The 19,383-nt window shown below is 53.2% G+C and overlaps 1 protein-coding gene across 2 annotated transcripts in view; it reads left to right on the forward strand.

Moving 5' to 3' along the window:
- The window catches only part of SLC1A7 (solute carrier family 1 member 7), a gene marked incomplete at both ends in the record, with an annotated part of 46,190 nt that overhangs the window by 12,860 nt on the left and 13,947 nt on the right, over positions 1-19,383 (forward strand). Inside the window, one exon of one of the 2 annotated variants that reach the window (XM_082861161.1) lies at positions 12,778-12,993. The exons of the other annotated variant lie outside the window; for it this stretch is intronic. Coding sequence (XP_082717287.1) covers positions 12,778-12,993 — 216 coding nt within the window. The remainder of the gene's footprint in view (positions 1-12,777; positions 12,994-19,383) is intronic. 2 annotated transcript variants of the gene reach the window in all.

Raw genomic sequence — 19,383 nt, forward strand, 5'->3', positions numbered from 1 at the left:
AAAGTGCCATCTGGGCTGTGTTCTCATCTGAAGGCTCAGCCAGAGAAGAATCCACTTCCAAGCCCATTCAGGCTCTTGGCAGAAATTATGTCCTTGTTTAAAGGCTATCAACTGGAGTCCACCCTCGGGTCCTAGAGGCTACCTGTAGTACCCTGCCTTCTGACCATCTCCAAAGGCAGTTCCCAACATGGCTCTTTGCTTTGTCAAGGCCAGGAGGAGGATCGTCTCTCTCTAGTCTTCTAAGGCAGAGTCTTATATAACATAATCATGGGAGTAATATCCATCACCTTTGCCATATTCTATTAGAAGAAGTCACAGATCTCACCCACACAGGGAGGGGGATTACAGAAAGGCATGGATCACTGGGGGTCACCTTAGGGTGTATCCACCTCTTTTCTCTCTCCACACCTTCCTTCTCTCTACCCTTCTTCCAAGACCAGCCAAAAATAGTGCCTTCCTTGTCTTTATAAGTCACCTCCACTCATGCCCTGTTCCTGGAGTGGGGTTAGGTGGACGCGTTGCTCAGCTTCTGGTCCAAGTGGCTCATCAAGGAATTTCTTCTGAACCCCCTCACCATAAAAAGAATCCTGAAAAATTTGAATTCACTGCTTTCTCAGGGACATCAAGGGTCTGGTACATAGTAAGTGACTAAGAGCTGCTTATTAAATAAATAAAGAGCAGTGGAGGGCTTCCCTGGTGGCGCAGTGGTTGGGAGTCCACCTGCTGATGCAGGGGACATGGGTTCATGCCCTGGTCTGGGAAGATCCCACATGCCGTGGAGCGGCTTGGCCCGTGAGCCATGGCTGCTGAGCCTGCACATCCGGAGCCTGTGCTCCACAACGGGAGAGGCCACAACAGTGAGAGGCCCACGTACTGCAAAAAAAAAAAAAGAGCAGTGGAAGGAAAGTTGAGGCAGAATTCAGGGAAGTTTTACGACCTTCATTTGAAATGACCCCTGGAGGATGATTAGGAGTTGTCTTTTTAAAAAGGTTGGTACTTTAAAAAGTTATATAAGCAAATTACAAACATTGTGGATAACAACAACAAAAATCCCATCATTCCACAGCCCTAATGCTGCCACTGTTCTTCCTGTAAATGTTTGTTCTTGTCATTCTTAGCAGTGAATTCACTAGGCCCAGGGTGTGGTCCTTGGCTGACTGGTTCAGAAGCTCAACCTCATCCGAGTCCCTGAGCTGGTCAGGGCTGTCCTCTGATGCTGACAAGAGGCAACCAAATAAACCAAATGCCAATTGATTCATCCACAGAGATAAATACAGCTGCCGAGGAGGACGGATGCACACAGCCTCTGGCCAGAGCATTTCCCCCTATAGGCTCATCACCTGGGGACCCCGCTGGTTAAATCTGTTTACTGGCAGGACAATTTAATTATTTAATGGTACAACCAGTATGAGTCCAGGTTTGCCATTTTCAGTTAGTTTCTGGGGCCCAAGGTGGTGGAGTTCCATCGTATGTGCATTTAAATTTAGTGAATTCAATTACATATGCTATGAAAAAGAGAGGAAATCATTTAAAGGAGACAAGTGGCTTCCCCCATTTGAAGAGCTATGTCCAGGGTGAGTGTACCATGGGAGGGCTGGGTCTACCTCACTCTAAGCCAGTCTCAGTTCCAATCACAACGTTATTGTGATTCCAATCACAACGTTATTGTGATTCTAGGCCATGAAGAGAGGGTGGTTTGGTTTCCTTTTTACATCATGGCCGCTAAGTGTATGCTGACTGCTTCAGCTGGTGTTCACCTTAAGAAACAGCAACCCATTCCAAAACTGGGAGGAAACCTGTCTTGAATGAAATTATATACCTCCTGAACTTAACGAACAACTTAAGGGATCTTCAAGGGCAAATTTAATTATGAGTGGTTTTTGCTTTATATACTGACTTGAGAACTGAATGTGCCGAATATGGTTCTTCTTCTCCTCCTCCTTCTTCCTCTTCAAGAGGAAGCCCAGTGTCTTCCTCTTGAGGCCTGCATCCATTGGCCAAGATCAGCTTATAAGTAGGTAAAGAGAGAACTGGAACATCTGATCTCGCCACTAGCCCTGTTGCTCTGGTTCCTTCCTTATGGTGTCACTGTTGAACACAGGTCTTGCATGGTTTGGTTCAAGCCTGAACATGGCCCCTTGCAGTAACACGTCCCTGCTCAAGCCACAGGGATGCTCTGCTCTGGCCCTTAGATCATACCAAAGAGCTCAATTGTTGTTCCTTAAAGCAACCTCAGTCATGCCCTGAGCTTAGCTCCCTGGGGTTGATCCCTGAGTCCATTTTCCATCCTGGTGGGTTAGCCCTGCTGACAGACCTTGATCATGGGCACTCTAGTATACCCTGATTCTAACTTCAAATTGCAAGGAGCAGGGGTTGGGGGTCTTAGTCTCTTTTTTCTCGGAAGGCTCCTGAGCCTCTCATGCAAATTGGTGCCCCTTTCCATCACTCTACAGATCTTAAGGTCTCAAGGAAGGGTACTTCCATCAAACCGCAAATCTCTCCCTTCCCCTGGACAATGTGCGCCTTCTTGCCTTGCATTCGCCACTTGAAAAATTCTTCTAAAAACAAAATCAACTGTAAGGAGACTTGCTGACTCTACCTTTGAACACAAAAGCCTCAGACAAAATTTAGAAAACTCTGCCTCATGTTCCGTTGGCACAGGAACTAGTAGTCTGATGATTAGGACCTGCCACGGCATTGTCGTGTCCTTGAACTAGGGCCCCCTCTCCCATGGGTGGTACTTGAACGGTGCTGAGTACTTTGCCACTCTCCACTCTCTTCTCTCTGCTCCACTGATGACTGATTCCATGCTAATTACACCTTCTTTCATTAGAAAGTCAAGACTTTGGAGCCTTCCTTTCCCATTTTCTCCCTGTAACGCCACTTGTTGCTACTCTGATCCCTTTTGCTTTTAATTTATGGTTTAACCCAAAGAATACTGGCAACTTTCTGTTCTTTTAAGTTCTTGGAGGAAACCTTACTGTTACTTCTGCAAAAGTATGTCTATCTGCTTTTTTCTTTTTTTCATTCAACATGATATAAAAATGCCCATGCCACACCCTCATCTCTGTAATCACATATGACTGTTCCACTCAGAGGCTGGAGCAGAGTTTGCAAAGCCCTTTTCCTTTTACTAGACACTCAGGATGCTGCTGGATACCCTGCTGGGGCACCACTGTGCCCCAGGATTCTAGATGTACCTCAGCCTCTGTTATTTATCACACTCTTCACCTCGGCCATAGAATGGACACAATGCCATCTGCAGATTTACAAAGAAATTCCCAGCAGGTGCTGCGTGTGTTGGGGCCAGGGGGCGTTTTGTCCCCCCTGAGGCTGGAGTTTGCTTCTAACGTTGGGAAGTCAACTGAACCTTGTTTTCACACATCTCCAGGCAAGAGCAATGCAAGGAACCAGGGGTGGGTCGAACCAGCATCTGAATCCAGCTGGGGCCTCCAAGTCTCCACTTGCTTTCTGCCAAACCCTCCTCTCCCCTCATTCTTCAATTTCTTAGACCAGGCATCATTCAAGGAAAACTGAATCCATGTGTTTGTGATTCACTGATGCTGAACATGGCAGAATGTTTTGTAAGCTCTACATCGCAGCAGAGAAACCCAAGGGCATGTGTGGGTTAGTATGCGAATGTGTGGTGTGGGTCCTTACATATGGGTAAGTTGTGTGTGTGTGTGTGTGTGTGCATGTGTATGTATTGCTTTTCTTTCTATTGTAAGAATTTTAAACTGATTTTTCATAGAATCAGGAAGTCACGTTTGGCCAAAGAAACCCAACACTCCCTTCTCCCCCTTCCTGAGGAACTCTAGTTTGGCAGAAAACTCCCAAACACCCACGTTCTAGCTTACTGGAGATGGTCCTGGGCCAAGCAGCCGTCGGAGTCTGGTTTGGGAGCCAGTGTGCCGGGGGCGTCCCAGGATAGACAGTGAGTGGGAGAGGGCAGGAGGAATGGGCAGCCACGGCTTCTGCAAGCCGTGGGGCAACTGTTCTTAGCACAGCTCTGCTGACCTCTCTGATGGGAGCCCTGGGATCGCTCTTTGGCCCTCTTGCCCAGTCACCTGATCGCCTTACTCATCAGGAGGGGAAACATGGCCCAGCTGTGGGCTGCGGGTGGGATCAGACCGTCAGCCTGGTGACTCTGAAAAACTCCCAGATTTTGTCACCCATCACAGACTCCCGTGCTCTTTCCCCCTTCCAGTTAGAGAATTCCCGTTCATCCTTCAAGGATCCAGTCAGCAGCCCCCACCCCTGATGCCCAGGCCGGGCTAGACCCTGCTTCCAGCCTCTCTCGATCCCAGCCATGACCCAGGGTTTCGTGTTGTCCAGACTGCAGGTCTCTCCACCCACCTGAGGACCACAAACCCACCTCCTTCGTTTCTGGGACCGCATAGCACACAGAGCAAGTGTTCAACGTGGGGCGTGCTGGGGGCCTCTCTGAGCCTGGGGAGGTGGGTGAGGTTTTGAAAAAGCTGCTGCTCTTCTCTGTGGAGACACTGCACGGAGAGGGTCTCGTTTGAGTGCCTGGGGCAGGCAGGCCCAGCCAGGGCCTTGGGGGAGTAGACACCAGCAGCCCTGATGCAGGAGGGAAGGGAGGCAGGGGACCTGTGTTCCCTCTGGGTGGGGTCTTTCCCTCCCGCTGGAGCAGGGCTCCTAACCATGGCGTAGTGGCACTGGTCGTAAAAACCAGTGATGGGCAGCCCAGGGAAGTCATTCCTAGCAACAGTCTGCGACCGTAGAGCAGAGTAACGGTCACCCGTGGGAACACTGTTTCCCTCCCACCTGCCATTCTTTGCCTTGTGGGAAAGAAAGGGGCAGGGGTTCCGCTCACATGGATTGGGAACTGGATCGACCCTTATTACACTCAGGAATGCAGCCTTTCCAATGGAAAGGGGTTGAGACTGGTCGATGGTCAGAAGTGAGCTCTCGGAGGGCTGCAGCCGCGGCTGCTCCAGCGTTTGCTTTTGACTGAGTTCAAGCTTGTTATTTTATTATTATTATGTTTTAGATGCTGGGGGTAGGAGTTTGTTAATTTATTTATTTATTTTTGGCTGTGTTGGGTCTTTGTTTCTGTGCGAGGGCTTTCTCTAGTTGCGGCGAGCGGGGGCCCACTCTTCATCGCGGTGCGCGGGCCTCTCACTGTCGTGGCCTCTCTTGTTGCGGAGCACAGGCTCCAGACGTGCAGGCTCAGTAGTTGTGGCTCACGGGCCCAGTTGCTCCGTGGCATGTGGGATCTTCCCGGACCAGGGCTCGAACCCATGTCCCCTGCATTGGCAGGCAGATTCTCAACCACTGCGCCACCAGGGAAGCCCCAAGCTTGTTATTTTTGAGTTCCCGATCGATCCCCTCCCCATGCCCAGGGGCCTGGGAAGGAGAGACCTGCAGAAGGCAGTTGGGGATGCCAGGGTGGCAGCGCCCCCCCAGGCCCATGCCTGTCTCTGTGCCACCTCCTCCCTCTCCCACCCCCTGAGCCCTGCACTCCCTCCCCACCTTCCTACCTGCCTCCATCCCGTGGAATCTAAAGTGGAACCAAAGAGGTTTGGTCTGTGTGGCTCCAGAGGGCAGGGCTGGGCCCAGTGTGGAAATTCTCTTTCCTGGAGGCAGATTTCATACTAATAAGCATAACTAGCCCACAGTGGAGGTAGTGAGTTCTCTGTCCTCTGAGGCGTGCAATCAGAAGTGGTAGAGGAATTTCTGCCCTTGGGAGGGAGTGCTGGGACCAGATGACCCAGACCTTAGCCAAGTGGGAGTCTGGCCTCCTGCCTCAGGTCTTAGAAGGAGTTGGCTTGAGGGTAGGGCTGTGGCAGGGACAGCCGGGAAGCATAATTCGGTGCTAACGTAGCACTTGCTGTCAACTGCTGGGCCTGTCATTTGCTCAGGGGAAGGAAAAAGACCTTAATATTTGGAAGGGCTGACAAGACTCCCATGGACCCCCAGATGCCTCCATCCACTTGTGTGTCGGGTGGACTGCCTGCAGCTGCACCCAGGGACCAGCTTGGGAGAGCCTCCCTGACTAGGTCACACGAAGCCACAGCCCAAGGATATGGCTCCTTCCTGCCTTTAACTTCCTAGTGCAGGATGTCGTGACTATGGATGTTGTCACGCTAGTAGACCAGGGTTCAAATCTACCTACTCACTGTGTGACCTTAGCAAGTTGCTTGCACACCTCCAGTGACTGGGAGTTCACTACTTCTCAAGGTGGTCCCTTCCAGGACGGGACAGCTCTGTTTGCTAGAAAGTTATTCCTGGTGCTGAGCTGAGATCTGCTTCCCTGTGGCTTTCCGCATCCATCCCAGTGTTCCCGGGGTCTGCTCTGCTGTGCTCACTGTCCCCTGCCACCTACCCCAGCTGCCCTCTATGGGACACACACCTCCCTCCCCTGTCCCTTTCCCAGGAGGGTCTTAACGTCAGGGCAGGTCCGTGGCCTCCTCAGCAAGCCCTCCGGGCTTCTAGCCCCACAGGCTGAGGGCCCCCCACCCCTTTGGCACCCTTATTCCCCAGTGACTCACCAAGCTGGCAGCAAACAAACCCCCAAAGTCCCCCTCCCACGTGCTGCCACTGCGGCTCAGGCCCCCCCTCCACCCCAGAGCTTGTGCTCTCCGAGCTGTTGAAGCCAAGCATGGCTCTGCATGTGTCCGTGTTCTTCTTCATCGTGTCAGTCAGAACTGGCCTGAGGTCTGCTTGGTTCCAACTCCCTCATCCAACACATTAGCTATTCCTCCCAGCTTCCCAACCTCTACAATCTGATCCACATGCTGTCAGGGCCCTTGGCCAAGGCATTGATAAAACAACCAGGAAGGAGAGGGCTGAAGGGAGAGCCCCGAAGTACACCTCCAGAGACCCTCTCAGGTTCTCAGCACTCAGAAGAGGGGACTGCCTGTGGTAATCATTCCCCAAAGTTCTCAGAGGACCCGGTGTCAACTGCTTGATGTCACACGGACACACAGCGCCAGGGGCCTTTCTCTAAACCTGGCAAGGGGCCCAAGGCTGGTCCAGGTGACTTTTCCTCTGGGAACCCACAGTGGTTGCTCATGGTCATCAGAGCTCGGAAGTCACCCCTTTTCACAACTAGTCTAGAGTTCCACCCTGGCTTAACATCACACATACACACCAGCAAACCTGCACCCAGGCCAGGCCAGGCCCCGGGCTCTGAGGGCCTAGAACTGAGCCAGATTCAGCCTTTCCCTGGAGGAGCTCACAGCCTGCTGGGGCAGGTGGTCACAGAACAGACGATGCCATCACAGAAGAGTGCTAATTATTGGAATATATTGAATACTTGCTATGTACCAGGCGCTATTCTAAACCTAGATCCATGCTCACAATAAACCGTCATGATCCCCATTCTATCCTCCAGTGGAAACGGAGGCGCACAGAGGCTGAGGAACTTGCCCGAGGCTCCCAGCTAGTGAGGGCTGCGTGCAGGAGCATGCGGGAGCTGCCTGGCCTAGTCAGCGGGCTCAGGAGGCCCTCAGAGGGAGGAAGTACCTGAGTGGAGACTAGAGAGATGGGTAGCAGCAGCAGGAGAGGATGGGAAAGTAAACCAGGGAGGACAGGGGCAAGGGGACTGGGTTCCTTCAGCGTTCACTGCTTCGCGCAGCACGTGTTCCCGCCAGCCTGCCCTGCGCCAGAGCTGGGCCGGGCCGTGGGGGTTCAGGGCTGAGCATGCCGGCAGAGTGCCGTGTAAGAAACTGGGAAGCACAGGGTGCCCTGGGGAGGTAGGTGAGATCGCCGTATCAGGGAAGACTTCCCAGAGGAAGGATGTCTGAGCTGACCTTGGAAAGGGCAAGTGGAAATTGGTTGGGCTGGGCAGGTATGTGAGGGCTTGGGGGGTGTGGGTGGAGAGTACCAGGCTAAAGGAACAACCAGCACAAAGATGGTGCAAGGAGCAGCAGGGAGAACGGGGCGGCTGGAGAGGTGCCAGTGAGGAGGAGGAGAGTGACCCAAGGCCTTGGAGGAGCGTGGACAGTTCCTGAGGGCGAAGGGGAGCCACCAAGGACTTCAAACAGCGAGGGGCCCCCAGCAGTCTCAGCAGCCTGTCCGCCCTCCGCAGTGAAGTGTGCAGGCAGCGGTGGGTGCCTCCCGGTGTTACATGGGGTCACCATACCCACCTCAGGGGTTGGCGTGAGAACAGGTGAGGGTCAGTAGTGGCCTTTTTCTCCCTCCATTCCCCGCCCCCTGCAAGTGGAGGGGTTACCAGATGGAAACAGGCTGGGCCCAGGAACCAGCCCGCTCCCCAGTCACATCAAGCTCTTGAACCATAATCCCGGGCCCTGGGGGTGGGGCGGGGGGGGTGCCCAGATGGCTTCGGAGGGAGTCCCAGACTTCTGGGCTTCCTGAGGCGCTTTGCCAGGGCCCTCGAGGATGTGGGGGACTCCCAGGAGCACCCGGCCATCGTGGGAGTCGCAGAGGCAAGGTTACCTATTCTCCCCTCACCGTAAATCGCAGAGCCTGAAGGAGCATTTGAAGTCATCCTCATGGAATCTCCCACTCAGCCTGGAAGCCTTGATCTAGGCTTCCAACAGGTGGCCACCCAGCCTCCATTTGGATACCTCCAAAGATGGGGAGCTCACCACCACAAATCTGAGGGCTGTAGCCATGGGGCAGGTCATGAACTCCGAGCGTTGAACTAAATAGGCCTTACATGGGCTGAATCACATTAAAATCATGGTTAGCCAAAACCGGAAGGCTTTTTCTTGCACAGGAGTTAAACCGGGTCCTACCACGGAGAGTCACTGTGGGAGAAGGGAAACCCCACAGGGCTGAATCCCTGTTCCAGTCTTAACTTCACAACTAGGCAGCTTGGCCAGTTAGCTCCACCCCCTGAGCTTTATTGTCCTTATCTGTAACTCAAACTGCACAACCCGAGAAGGCAGTCGCTAGTCATAAGTGACTCCTGAACCCTTGAAATGTGGCTAGTGCAATGGAGCAACTGAACTTTTTGTTTTTAATTAAATTAAAAATTTAAACCAGAAGCCGTTTTTCTAAGCATTTTTTATGTTGATTACACAGTGAAATGATAATAATTTGGGTAAACTGGGTTAAATAAAGTGTTATTAAAGTTAATTTTACCAAAAATGAACTTCACCTGTTTCTTTTGACTTTTTTTCTTTTTTTTTACTGTGACTACTAGAAAATTTAACATTACAGTGGCTCACATTATCATCCTGTTGGGCAGCACTGACAGAACGCTAAGGATCAAATGAGGTGGATGTTCAGGTGTTTGGGGACAGTTAAGCTCCAGATGAATTACGGTTTCTGTGGCTGCTGGCCCTTGAGGGGTTGTGTTTTTCATCATACAAGCAAGACATGCTTATTCTCGAAATAATAGAGAATGTGGAAAAACATTAAAAACAGAACAAAACTTGCCCATCATCCTACCACCCAAAGACAGCTACTGTTAAACTTTAGTTTTTCCCCTGTGCATGTCCATGTGACCTAACACTCCCTGCAGAGCACACCACCCCGGCTTGTAGGTTCTCAGAAAGGTCACATTAACAGCTTGGCCCAAAAGTCTAGACCTCGAGGAGCCCCCTCCAGCCAAATGGCAGGCTGTCAAGGAAGTCACTTGAACATCCTTTCCTGTGACTGTGAGTTCCGGGAGTGGCCGCCATCTCACGCGGAATCGAGGCCCTCCCCACACTTAGCTCCCGTTCTGCTTGGCCCCTGCCATCACCTGCGGTCACCCTGGCACTGCCGGCACCAGCCTGGGGAGGGAGGGTCTGCTCTGTCATACTGTCAAGCAGTTCCTCCCCAACCGCTCCCACCTCGGCTGCTCTCCTTTCTCTTCAGCCAATAGAAAAGCCCTTTCCATTCTGCGGGCGGGAGCGACGTTCCACAGTGGAACTGCTCGTGTCCCAGGTGATGGAATGCTTTCCATTTTATTCATCAGCCCTCTCCCTTCCAGAGCCCCTGTGTCCGGGGTCCACTCCTGCTATATCTAGAACCTGCACTCCCTTCCTTACCACATCCGCTCTATCCCTGAGCTGCACCACCCCCACGTTAGACCTCTTCTTCCTCAGAGTGGCCTTCTGAGGAGCCCTTTGCCCCTTTCTGAGATCTGATTTTCATCTGCACCCCTCTCCTGCACAATCCCTCAGGCATGTCTATGTTTATCTGGACCACAAACCTCGAGAGGGGTCTGTGTCACAGGAGCTCCAGGGCACCCTGCAAACTATCTTGTACTCTGCTTCCTCCACTTGACATAAAATAGGAACATCTTTCCAATGACACCATCACTTCTGATGGCTGCTTAGAAGCCCACTGCATGGATATGCTGTAACTTTTAATCTAATCTGCCTTGATGATTGAAGTTGGTCCCAGCTTTTTGCTTTACAAATACCACTTCAGTGACCTTCCCTATATACTTGGTTTACTTCGATATTCTCAGATCTAAGGACTTCTTAGTTCTCCCTTCTCAGACATCCAGCAAATTCTGCTAGATGTGTTGTGTGTTACCCCATTCTCCCCTGTGTGCCCCTTGGCCTGGCGCTCAAGGCCACTCCTACTCCTGAGCTCAGTCCATCTTTTCTGCCCCATATCTCACTCTGCCTCACATATGACCTGAGCTCTGACCACATTAAACACCACAGTGTCCCCACACTTTCCAGCCTCCCTGTTATCTTCTGGTGTCCCACTGCCTGGCACGTCTGCTCCGTCTCCAAATCTGCCTCATCTTCCAGTGCCCCTTCCTCCACGTAGCCTTTCCTGATCCTCCTAGCTACAAGTGATCCCTCACTCCTCTGAATAAAGATAGCACGTCCTTGTCCCCTCCCTTGTGGTATTGATGCAAACACCTTGACCCCTGGTTACCTGAGTCCAATTCTGTCCCGAGTGTCCATGTCCATCTTCTTCCCACCCCCCGCAGCAGCCAGACCAGGAGTTACTTGAGGTCAGGGACTGATTTCTGATTTCTTTCTGTGGGCACAGGGCATGGCACAGAGTGGGCACGTGCTAAAGGATTGAATAACTACATGGATGAAGGAGGACAGGCCTGGAGCTGGGGAATGAGTTCCGGTCCAGCTGGCCACTAGTGTCCTGTGTGACCTCGAGCAGGGCCTCTTCTCAGGGCCATGGCTTCCCATGGCTGTGAGGAAATTCTGTTATGGTCAGAGGCCTGTTTGGCCCTGGGCCGAGGTACTGGCCCTTGTCTGGGGATGATCTCTCTCATGGATGATGTTGCAGGGTGGTCCCCATTTCTCCTGGCCACACAATCTCATTATGAGCCCTTCAGGATTTATATCTAAGACCCACCCTAAGCCCATCACTAACATATGGTGTCCTGGCAGACAGGCATGAATGGAGGTTGTAAACATTGACTCATTCATTCATTCATTCACTCCTTCATTCAGCAAACTACACTCCAGCAGTGTAGTTTGGTTCTGGCTCTGTGGACCCAGCATTGAATCAGACCCAGGCCCAGCCCTGGTGGTGCTTCCAGTAAATAGTCAACAGTTCAATGAGGTGGGGCTGGGACAGAGGGCAGCACAGGGGCCATGGGAGCCCAGAGAAGGGGCCTTACCCCTGCCTGATGGTCAGGGAAGGCTTCCTGGAGGAGGGGACCCTTTAACTGCATTTTAAAAGGGGAGTGAGGCTTTGCTACAGCAAGCAGGGAAGAGCAGGGTGCTCACAGGCAGCGGTCACCGTGGGGTGCAGGAGAGGCAAGTGCTCAGCCCTGATGCTAGATGTAGCCTAATGATAAGAGGAGATGGATGGGGAGAGATTATCTGCTCTTGTTTACATGATTAAAACCAGACAAATACTTCCTTTATCTGAAAGAATGAAAAGGCTTTGGGGAAAAATCCTTTTGGCAGCAAAGTGCAAGCATCTCCTTAGCTAATCTCTTGCTCCCCACCTGCCCCCATCCCCCATCCCCCGCCAAACGGTCATGAGAAAAATAGCTCCAGGGCTGACTTGCTCTGGTGGGCAGAGAGCCAGGGTCAGGGCAGGCGGGGAGTGGGGAGGAGCCAAGAGGAGAGAGACCCACAAGCCTCTCCATACAGTCTCTCGAGAGGAGAGTCTGGGCCGGGGCACTAACCCAAGACGGCCACAGGGTGGCACCTCTCAAGGAAAAATCTAACCATGGCCCCATTTTTTAGATGCAGATCCTGAGGCCTAAAGATGGAGGAGTGACTTGCTTGCCTGGGTCACATAGCCAATGGGCAGAACTGGGACTAGGACCCAGGTCACCAAGTCCCAGCCCAGGGTTCTAACTCACTCATTTACTCTCACTCATTAGTTCATTCAAAAGCCTACAGTAACCACCTGCTTGGTGGCAGGACAGAGAGCTCATGCTGGGCACGAGGGGCCCACAGAGAAGTCAGATCTGCTTCTCTTCTCACATGTCCTCAGTCTGATGAGAGAGACAGACAGTGACAGTGACAACCAGGGTCATGACAGAGGAGGCCGGGAGCTGTGGGACCCCCAGAATGGGCTCCTAAAAGATTTCACCCAAGAGGAGGCACTGAGCTTGGTCTTACCTGCTGGGTAGGATTTGGGCAAGTGAAAGGAGGTACTAGGAGGACACCAAACATGGAAAGGTCTAGAGGTGTGAACGGGCTCAGCTGATGACACTGGGCAAGGGGGAGAGAGCAGAGCAGAGCATAGAGAGGCTGGATGGAGCCTCGGGGACTGGATTAGTGGGGGGATCCCCATGCCTGCACATTCCCTGGAACGCTGTGAGGGTGCTAGGCAGAGCCAGGAGGGGGCGAGAGTGGGTACACCTGAGTGCCTGGCCTGCCCACCCACAGACGCTGACCCCTATCGCTCTCCCAGCTTGATGTCCGGCCTCGCCTCCCTGGATGCCAAGACCTCCAGCCGCCTGGGCATCCTCACTGTAGCGTACTACCTGTGGACCACCTTCATGGCAGTCATCGTGGGCATCGTCATGGTGTCCATCATCCACCCGGGCAGCGCGGCCCAGAAGGAGACGACGGAGCATAGTGGGAAGCCCATCATGAGCTCAGCAGACCCCCTGCTGGACCTCATTCGGTAACTCCTGCCGTCGGCACCCTGCTTGGGAACGCCATGCCGGGGCTGGGGCTGCTGACCTCACAGGCCCAGCCCCGCATGTCACCCATGGGGCAGAAGAGGGTGTGGGGATGAGGTGCTCGGGGTCTGCCCTTGATCACTAATGGTAACAAGGGGGGCAGCCACAGAGGCCACTCTCTGCCCCCTCAGCCCCCGTGCCTCCTGCTGGGCTCACACTGAACTGTCCACCCCCATCAAGATGGGATGAGTGGGAGGGCACAGGGGACACAGGAAGGGCATTCCCGAAGAAGGCAACAGCTGTGCAAAGGTCCTGAGCTGGGAGGTAGTATTATGGGGAGAAGTTATGGCCCATTCAGCGTGACTGGAGCTTGAGATGTGAGCGGGGAGTGGACAGTCATTGCTGGAGAAGTCGGTTGGGGCCAGACCATGAAGAGCATTGGGAATCAGGCCCCAAGTTGCATTTTATCCTAAACGCCCCCGGAAATGGGTTTTAAACCTAGGAGTAGCATGTTCCAACTCAGAAGGCTCCCTCTGTCCGCCAGAGTGCCGGTGGACTGGAGGTGGGGCGCATGGCAGGCGGGGGAGACAGAGGCAGGCACGGGGCCAGGCTGGCAGCCATGGGCCTGGGGGAAGAGGGAAGACTGAAGGCTGCTCAGGAGGCAAAATCAGTCTGCAAGAGACGGTGAGAAGGGGGGACGGGTGGAGCGGCGGGAGTCTGACTGCAAGGGCATGAAGGCCTCTGGCCTGAGCACCTGAGCGGACAGCAGCGTGGCCGCAGGGCCAGAGGACAGTGCTGGAGCAGGTGCGGGCCTCCTGAGGGAGGTGTCAGCTGATGGTTGGCTGCTGGATCTGAATCCTGTGGGGAAGTCTGAGAGGGAGATGGAGGTTGGGAGAGCAGCAGGCAGAGGTGTTAGGGAGGCCCTGATGGCAGAGGGGTCTCCCAGGACAGTGTGGGTGAGGACAGCAGGGCTGGGACAGAGCTCGGGGAAGCACCACATTGGGAACGGTTTATTGGGCTCAATAGGGTGCCCCAGTAAACGTGCTCTGGGGGCTCCTCTGGTCCCTCCCATTTTCTCACCAATTTCAGATATAAGAAACCCAGTCCAGTCTAACAGTAAAACTCCAGACTCATCCAGTTTAAAGCGAATCCTGTCCTAGCCTTTTGCATCTGATGCAGACGTGGAAAGCTGGAGTGGGAAGAAGGTCCTAGCAGGTTTTGCTCTCTTTCTTGCTGCACCTACTCCCCTGTTGCTAGCCCCGGGGGTGGCGCAGTGAAGAGGGAGAGGGAGTGAGCTAGGAAGGTCCTCCTTTATGTAGTGGGGTGTGCCGGGGTAGCTGCCCCCTGGTTGTTTTCCTTCAGCGGAGCTTTTGCGGGCTCTTTGGGGCCCCTCCTATCACTGGTGTCTCTCACCTGTTATTCCCTTAACTCGGGCGCTCCCTGCGCCATCTGGCTGCTCACAGTACCCTCCTCAGGCCTGACCTCTGGTCAGCTCCTCTGCTGGGGACACCTCCCCGCCCCCCGCCCTGGTGATCCTCTTAGGCAGTGTCCCTTCTGCAAGGTCCGCACTGGCCCGTGAAAAACGCACACATCCTTGCTGGAAACGCAGCCCTTTCCCAAGGCCTTTGGACGTGAGTCAGGCACCGGCCCCTACATACCTCAAATCTTAGGGGACACCGCCAAGGTCTCTTGGCTTAAAGTTAGGGAGAAGCACTCCTCTCGTCCTCAGCATACAATCTCTCTCTCTCCCTTTCCCTTTCTCTTGAAAACCCCTCACCCTCTGCATCAGTCAGCTGTTGCCGTGTGACAAGCCATCTGAAGACCTAGTGCCTTAAGACAACAACCATAAGTCTACAGGTCAGCTGGAAGTTTCTGCTGACTCGGACTGGGCTTAGCTGAGCTTGCTCGTGTGTCTGCAGGCAGCTGGCTGCTGGGAACAGCTACTCCAGGGTGATCTTGGCTGAGATAATCCAGCTGGGCTCCACGTGGTGCCTCGTCTTCCCGTAGACCAGCCTGTATTTATTTCATGGTGGTGAGAGGGTTCCAAGGGAGAGCGAGCATGTTCTTACGAGGAAGGTAGAAGAACAAGAGAGGCAAAGAGAAACATACAAGTATTTTTCCAAGTCTCTGCTTTTGTCAAGTCTGCTAACATCCTATTGGCCAAAGCAAGCCATGTGGCCACGCCCAGACTCAGGGTGGGAAGGGTTGGCAATGTGACAAGGCAAAGGCATCCACGAATGAGGGCCTTCAGGGCAATCAAGCTACCACTCCCTCCATTTTCTCCATTCTCCAGGTTCTTTTTATCCTTTGAGATGTGTGATGAACCAAAGATCACAAAAATACCTGCAGTTTTGTTCCTGTTGTGTGGTTCTCACCCACAGGGTCAAGAGCCAGAGAGACCAGGCAAGGTCTGTTGTATCTACACTTGCTTGCCTGGTGATCTCATCTAGTACCATGGCTGTACACCTTCTGTACACTGACGCTGCTGAGTTTTGTTTCCAGTGGAAACCTCTCACCGGCACTCCAGATTCTTACATACACTTGTCTAAAGGCATCTCGAAATTAGCACATCCAAAGCTAAACTCTGGATTTTCCCCATAGATCTGTCCTTTCCTCAGTCCTGCCCATCTTAGTCGGATGCCTCTCTTATTCTCTCATATCCTACATCCAGTTTGTCAGCAAATTCTGTCAGCTCTACCTTCAAAATGATATCTTAAACCTTGCCCCTTCTGTCTCCCTCTGCCACTCCCACCATCGCACAGACCACCATCGCCTCTCACTAGAGGGTCCTGTATGGTCACCTGCTTTCTCTCTGTTTCCCTACAGCCTGTTCTCAGCACAACAGCCAGAGGGATCCTTTAAAAACCTGCCCGCAACCTGTCACAGGTCGACAAAATCCACAGTGCTCACTATGGCCTACAGGCCCGTCATGATCCCCCCACCATGCACAGGTTGGCCTCTGACCTTTGCTCCAACTCTCCCTCCCGTCACTCCAGCCTGCTGGCCTCTGTGCACGCCTCCAGACGTGCTTAGGGTCCCGTCTGGGAGCTTGGTCTTCCTCGCTGCCTCTGCCTGGATGGCCCTTCCCTCCCTCCATTGACACCGCTGCCGTGTCACCTCTTCAGAGGGGCCTCCCAGCCTCCGTCAGCCTCTCTCCTCATAGCTTGGATTACTACCTGACACTACCCTCTCTGTGTATTTCTGTATTTCTTTTTCTGTCTCCCCCACTGGAATAAAATATGCTCTGGGAGGGCCAGTTAAAAATCACCCCACTATGGGCTTCCCTGGTGGCGCAGTGGTTGAGAGTCCGCCTGCCAATGCAGGGGACGCGGGTTCGTGCCCCGATCCGGGAAGATCCCACATGCCGCGGAGCGGCTGGGCCCGTGGGCCATGGCCGCTGAGCCTGCATGTCCGGAGCCTCTGCTCCGCAATGGGAGAGGCCACAGCAGTGAGAGGCCCACGTACCGCAAAGAAAAAAAATTTAAAAATCACCCCACTGTATTCCGGAGCCTAGAACAGCAACTGCACGGCAGAGGTGCTGAGTGTTTGCTGATTGCATACGTGGGATGCAGGGGCATTGGTGAAGCCGCAGGGTTTGAAGCTGCAGGAAGAAGCACCAGCACAGGGAGAGTGGCTGAGCACACGAGGCGCGAGGCCAGGTTGAGCCCCAGCCGCACTGGAGGGCTGTGTCCAGCTGCTGGAGCAGGAGGAGAACCAGGAAAGCCGACAGCCTGGAAGCCAAGGGAGGAGGAATTTTGAGAAGCTTCATGTCTAAGATGCACTATTTCTGAGATTTGGTGACTATGATTCATCATTTCTTGGATCCTATGATTTGAAACAGCCTTTCCTTGTGGTGGAAGGATTGCTGGCGCTTGGGGAGCCCCGCCCTCCCCAATGGCCTCCCCTGCTTGGGGGCTGAGGGCTCTGGATCCGACCCACATGTCAGAGTCAAATGTTCCAGGAGGAGTTCCTGCTCTCAGTTGCTTTTCACGTGGTGAAAATCTATCCTTCTGGTTTGAGGTTTTTCCCCCAGTCGCTCGCTCTCAACCCTGAGCAAGTTGTTTTGCAAAGCTGGGTGGTTGGACATCGCTGACACCATTTCTTAGTCAGAGAGCAGAGCTGCAGGGGAGATCACATGCTTCCTGCAGGGAAGCTCGTCTCACCTCTGTGTGGTCGCTGTGTGGCTGCAGGCAGACCAGCCCCCTCCCGCGGCCTGTTTCCCCCATCGGTTTCAAGATCCCTTCTAGCTCTGTGGTTCCGAAACACAAAGGCCTAGAGGCCAGTGAGGAGGCTTCTGGGCACGAGCAGAAGGTTCTGGAGGTGGGTTGGTTCCGGGACGAGGTTGGAAGGACGGTGCAGAGCTCAACCTTGCAGACCTTGATCCCAGGTGAGGGGGTGGCTGTTCCACTCGAGAAGGGGGAGGCCGGAGGTGAGTTTGGGAAGGATGGATTGGAGCAGGGTAGCGTGGAGTGGGCAGGATGTGCCTGGAGGCATGGGGACACCCTGGGAGCGGATGCAGTCACTTTCGTTCCATTCAGCCCACTTTTATTAAGTAACTGCTCAGGGCAAAGACATTGTGCTGAGAGACGGTGGGGAGGGAGAGGGGGGAAATACAGGTCCCTGCATCCAGCTGACAGCCACCTTAGGACAGACAGACCAGAAGAGTGCCCTGGACAGCTACTCTCTGCAACCCTTTCTAGCTCTGACATTCTGACAGGCCGTGCAGAAAATGAGGACACCAGCAATGAGGGTACCAGTGGCCCCCTCACCCTTGCTCTGGCCCAGAGCAGTTGCCTACCAACCAAGAACACAGAGGACCAGGGCAGAGAACTGGGAAATGGAGGCAGGTGTGCCTAAGGAAAAGTCAGAAAGATGAGGGGTCCAACCGAACAGGGAAATAAGGCCCACTGCATCCTTCAGGGAGGGAAGATACGCGTCCGTCTCTCAAAGATGATCCTGAGGAACACGATAGGCCACGTCCCTGGATGACTCTCCAAGGCATGAGTTCACTTCCCAGGGCTCCAAGCAGGGGTTCCAGAAAACTGACGTCTGCTCACAGAGCAGCCTCACAGAACAAACCCAAGCGGAACACCAGTCAGAGCTGGGCCCCTTCTTTGTTTTCCAATCTTTCAAAAACACCAGAGAGATTAAGTAATGACTTGGGTCTATTTATAGCTCCCAGTTACCCGCTCAGGGATTGGATGAAGCTCTTGGGAGCTGTGCTTGGAAAGGAATAATTCCCACCTTTGGAGCTTGGCTTGGGGATGGGGGTGAGTTTGGAACCGTCACAGTGGGAACTTACAAATAGTAAGTGAGGTGGACTGTGGCCTTGCCCCAAGAGATGTGTGGGGAGGCCTAGGGCAGAGTGTGTGTATACTTGATGGGCTTGGCTGCCAATGTCTCCCAGGCACATTATGTCTGCATTTTACGTAACCACCACCGGGAACACAGGCCTCATGGGGCAAACAGGAAGGCTTCCCATGGGTCTTCAAAGCCAAAAGAAAATGGTGCATATTTTTTCATTTAATAATCAAAGGTATACTTCTTTATTAAAATCTGAGGGTAAGTTCATTGAGAATTAGTATGACCACATGTATTAGGAAATGCTTTGGGCTGCTACTTAACAGAAACCTGAAGCAGCAGAGGCTTAAGTAAGGTAAAGGCCTGCACTTTCTCCCCAAAATAAGCAGACCAGAGGTGGCAGCTCGTGGTCATCAGGAGTCCGTGCTCCCTCCACCTTGGTGCTTTGCTGGACTTATTAAGCGCTTGGCTTTTATCATCAGTGTGTCTCATGGTTCAGTAAGGTTGCTGAAGCTCCAGCTATTATGTCCATGTTCCGGGCAGAAAGAAAAGAGCTGGAGGAAAGGACCAAAGGGTCCTGGCTGCATGGGCATCTTTTAAAGCTTTTTCCAGGATATGCCACCCAATGACTCCCACTTACATTGCATTGGCCACCCCTTTGGCAAGAGAGGCTGGGAAACAGGGCTTGATGTCAGGGCCTTCTTGGTCCCCGTAACATGCCTGGGTTTCTGTAGTGAGTAAGGAGACAGCATGGAGACTGGGCAGACAACTAGTCATCCGTGCTGCAGCACATAATTTAAATTATTGTCATTTTAAAGGAAGTTGTAGAGAGATGTATGTATGAGGTATAAGTTCCATTCGGTTTCTTACATACGGCCTTTTGAACGCCCTTGGTTTCTGCTCATGCTAAAGCAGCCTTCCCTCTAACCACTTTGTCACTCGAACCTACTGGAAGTGTACCCAGGAGACATTTTCAAGCTGCTACCACGTGATGCAGTGTGGGCCTCCTCCATTCTGGTCAGGAGCGCCCAGGGCCGGTAGGTCATGCGCTCCGGCAGGCTGTGTGCCTGGCGTGACTTTGGCTCTGTTTG

This window comes from Leucopleurus acutus, assembly GCF_964270905.1.
Source record: "Leucopleurus acutus genome assembly, chromosome: 2".
Lineage (NCBI taxonomy): Eukaryota > Metazoa > Chordata > Mammalia > Artiodactyla > Delphinidae > Leucopleurus > Leucopleurus acutus.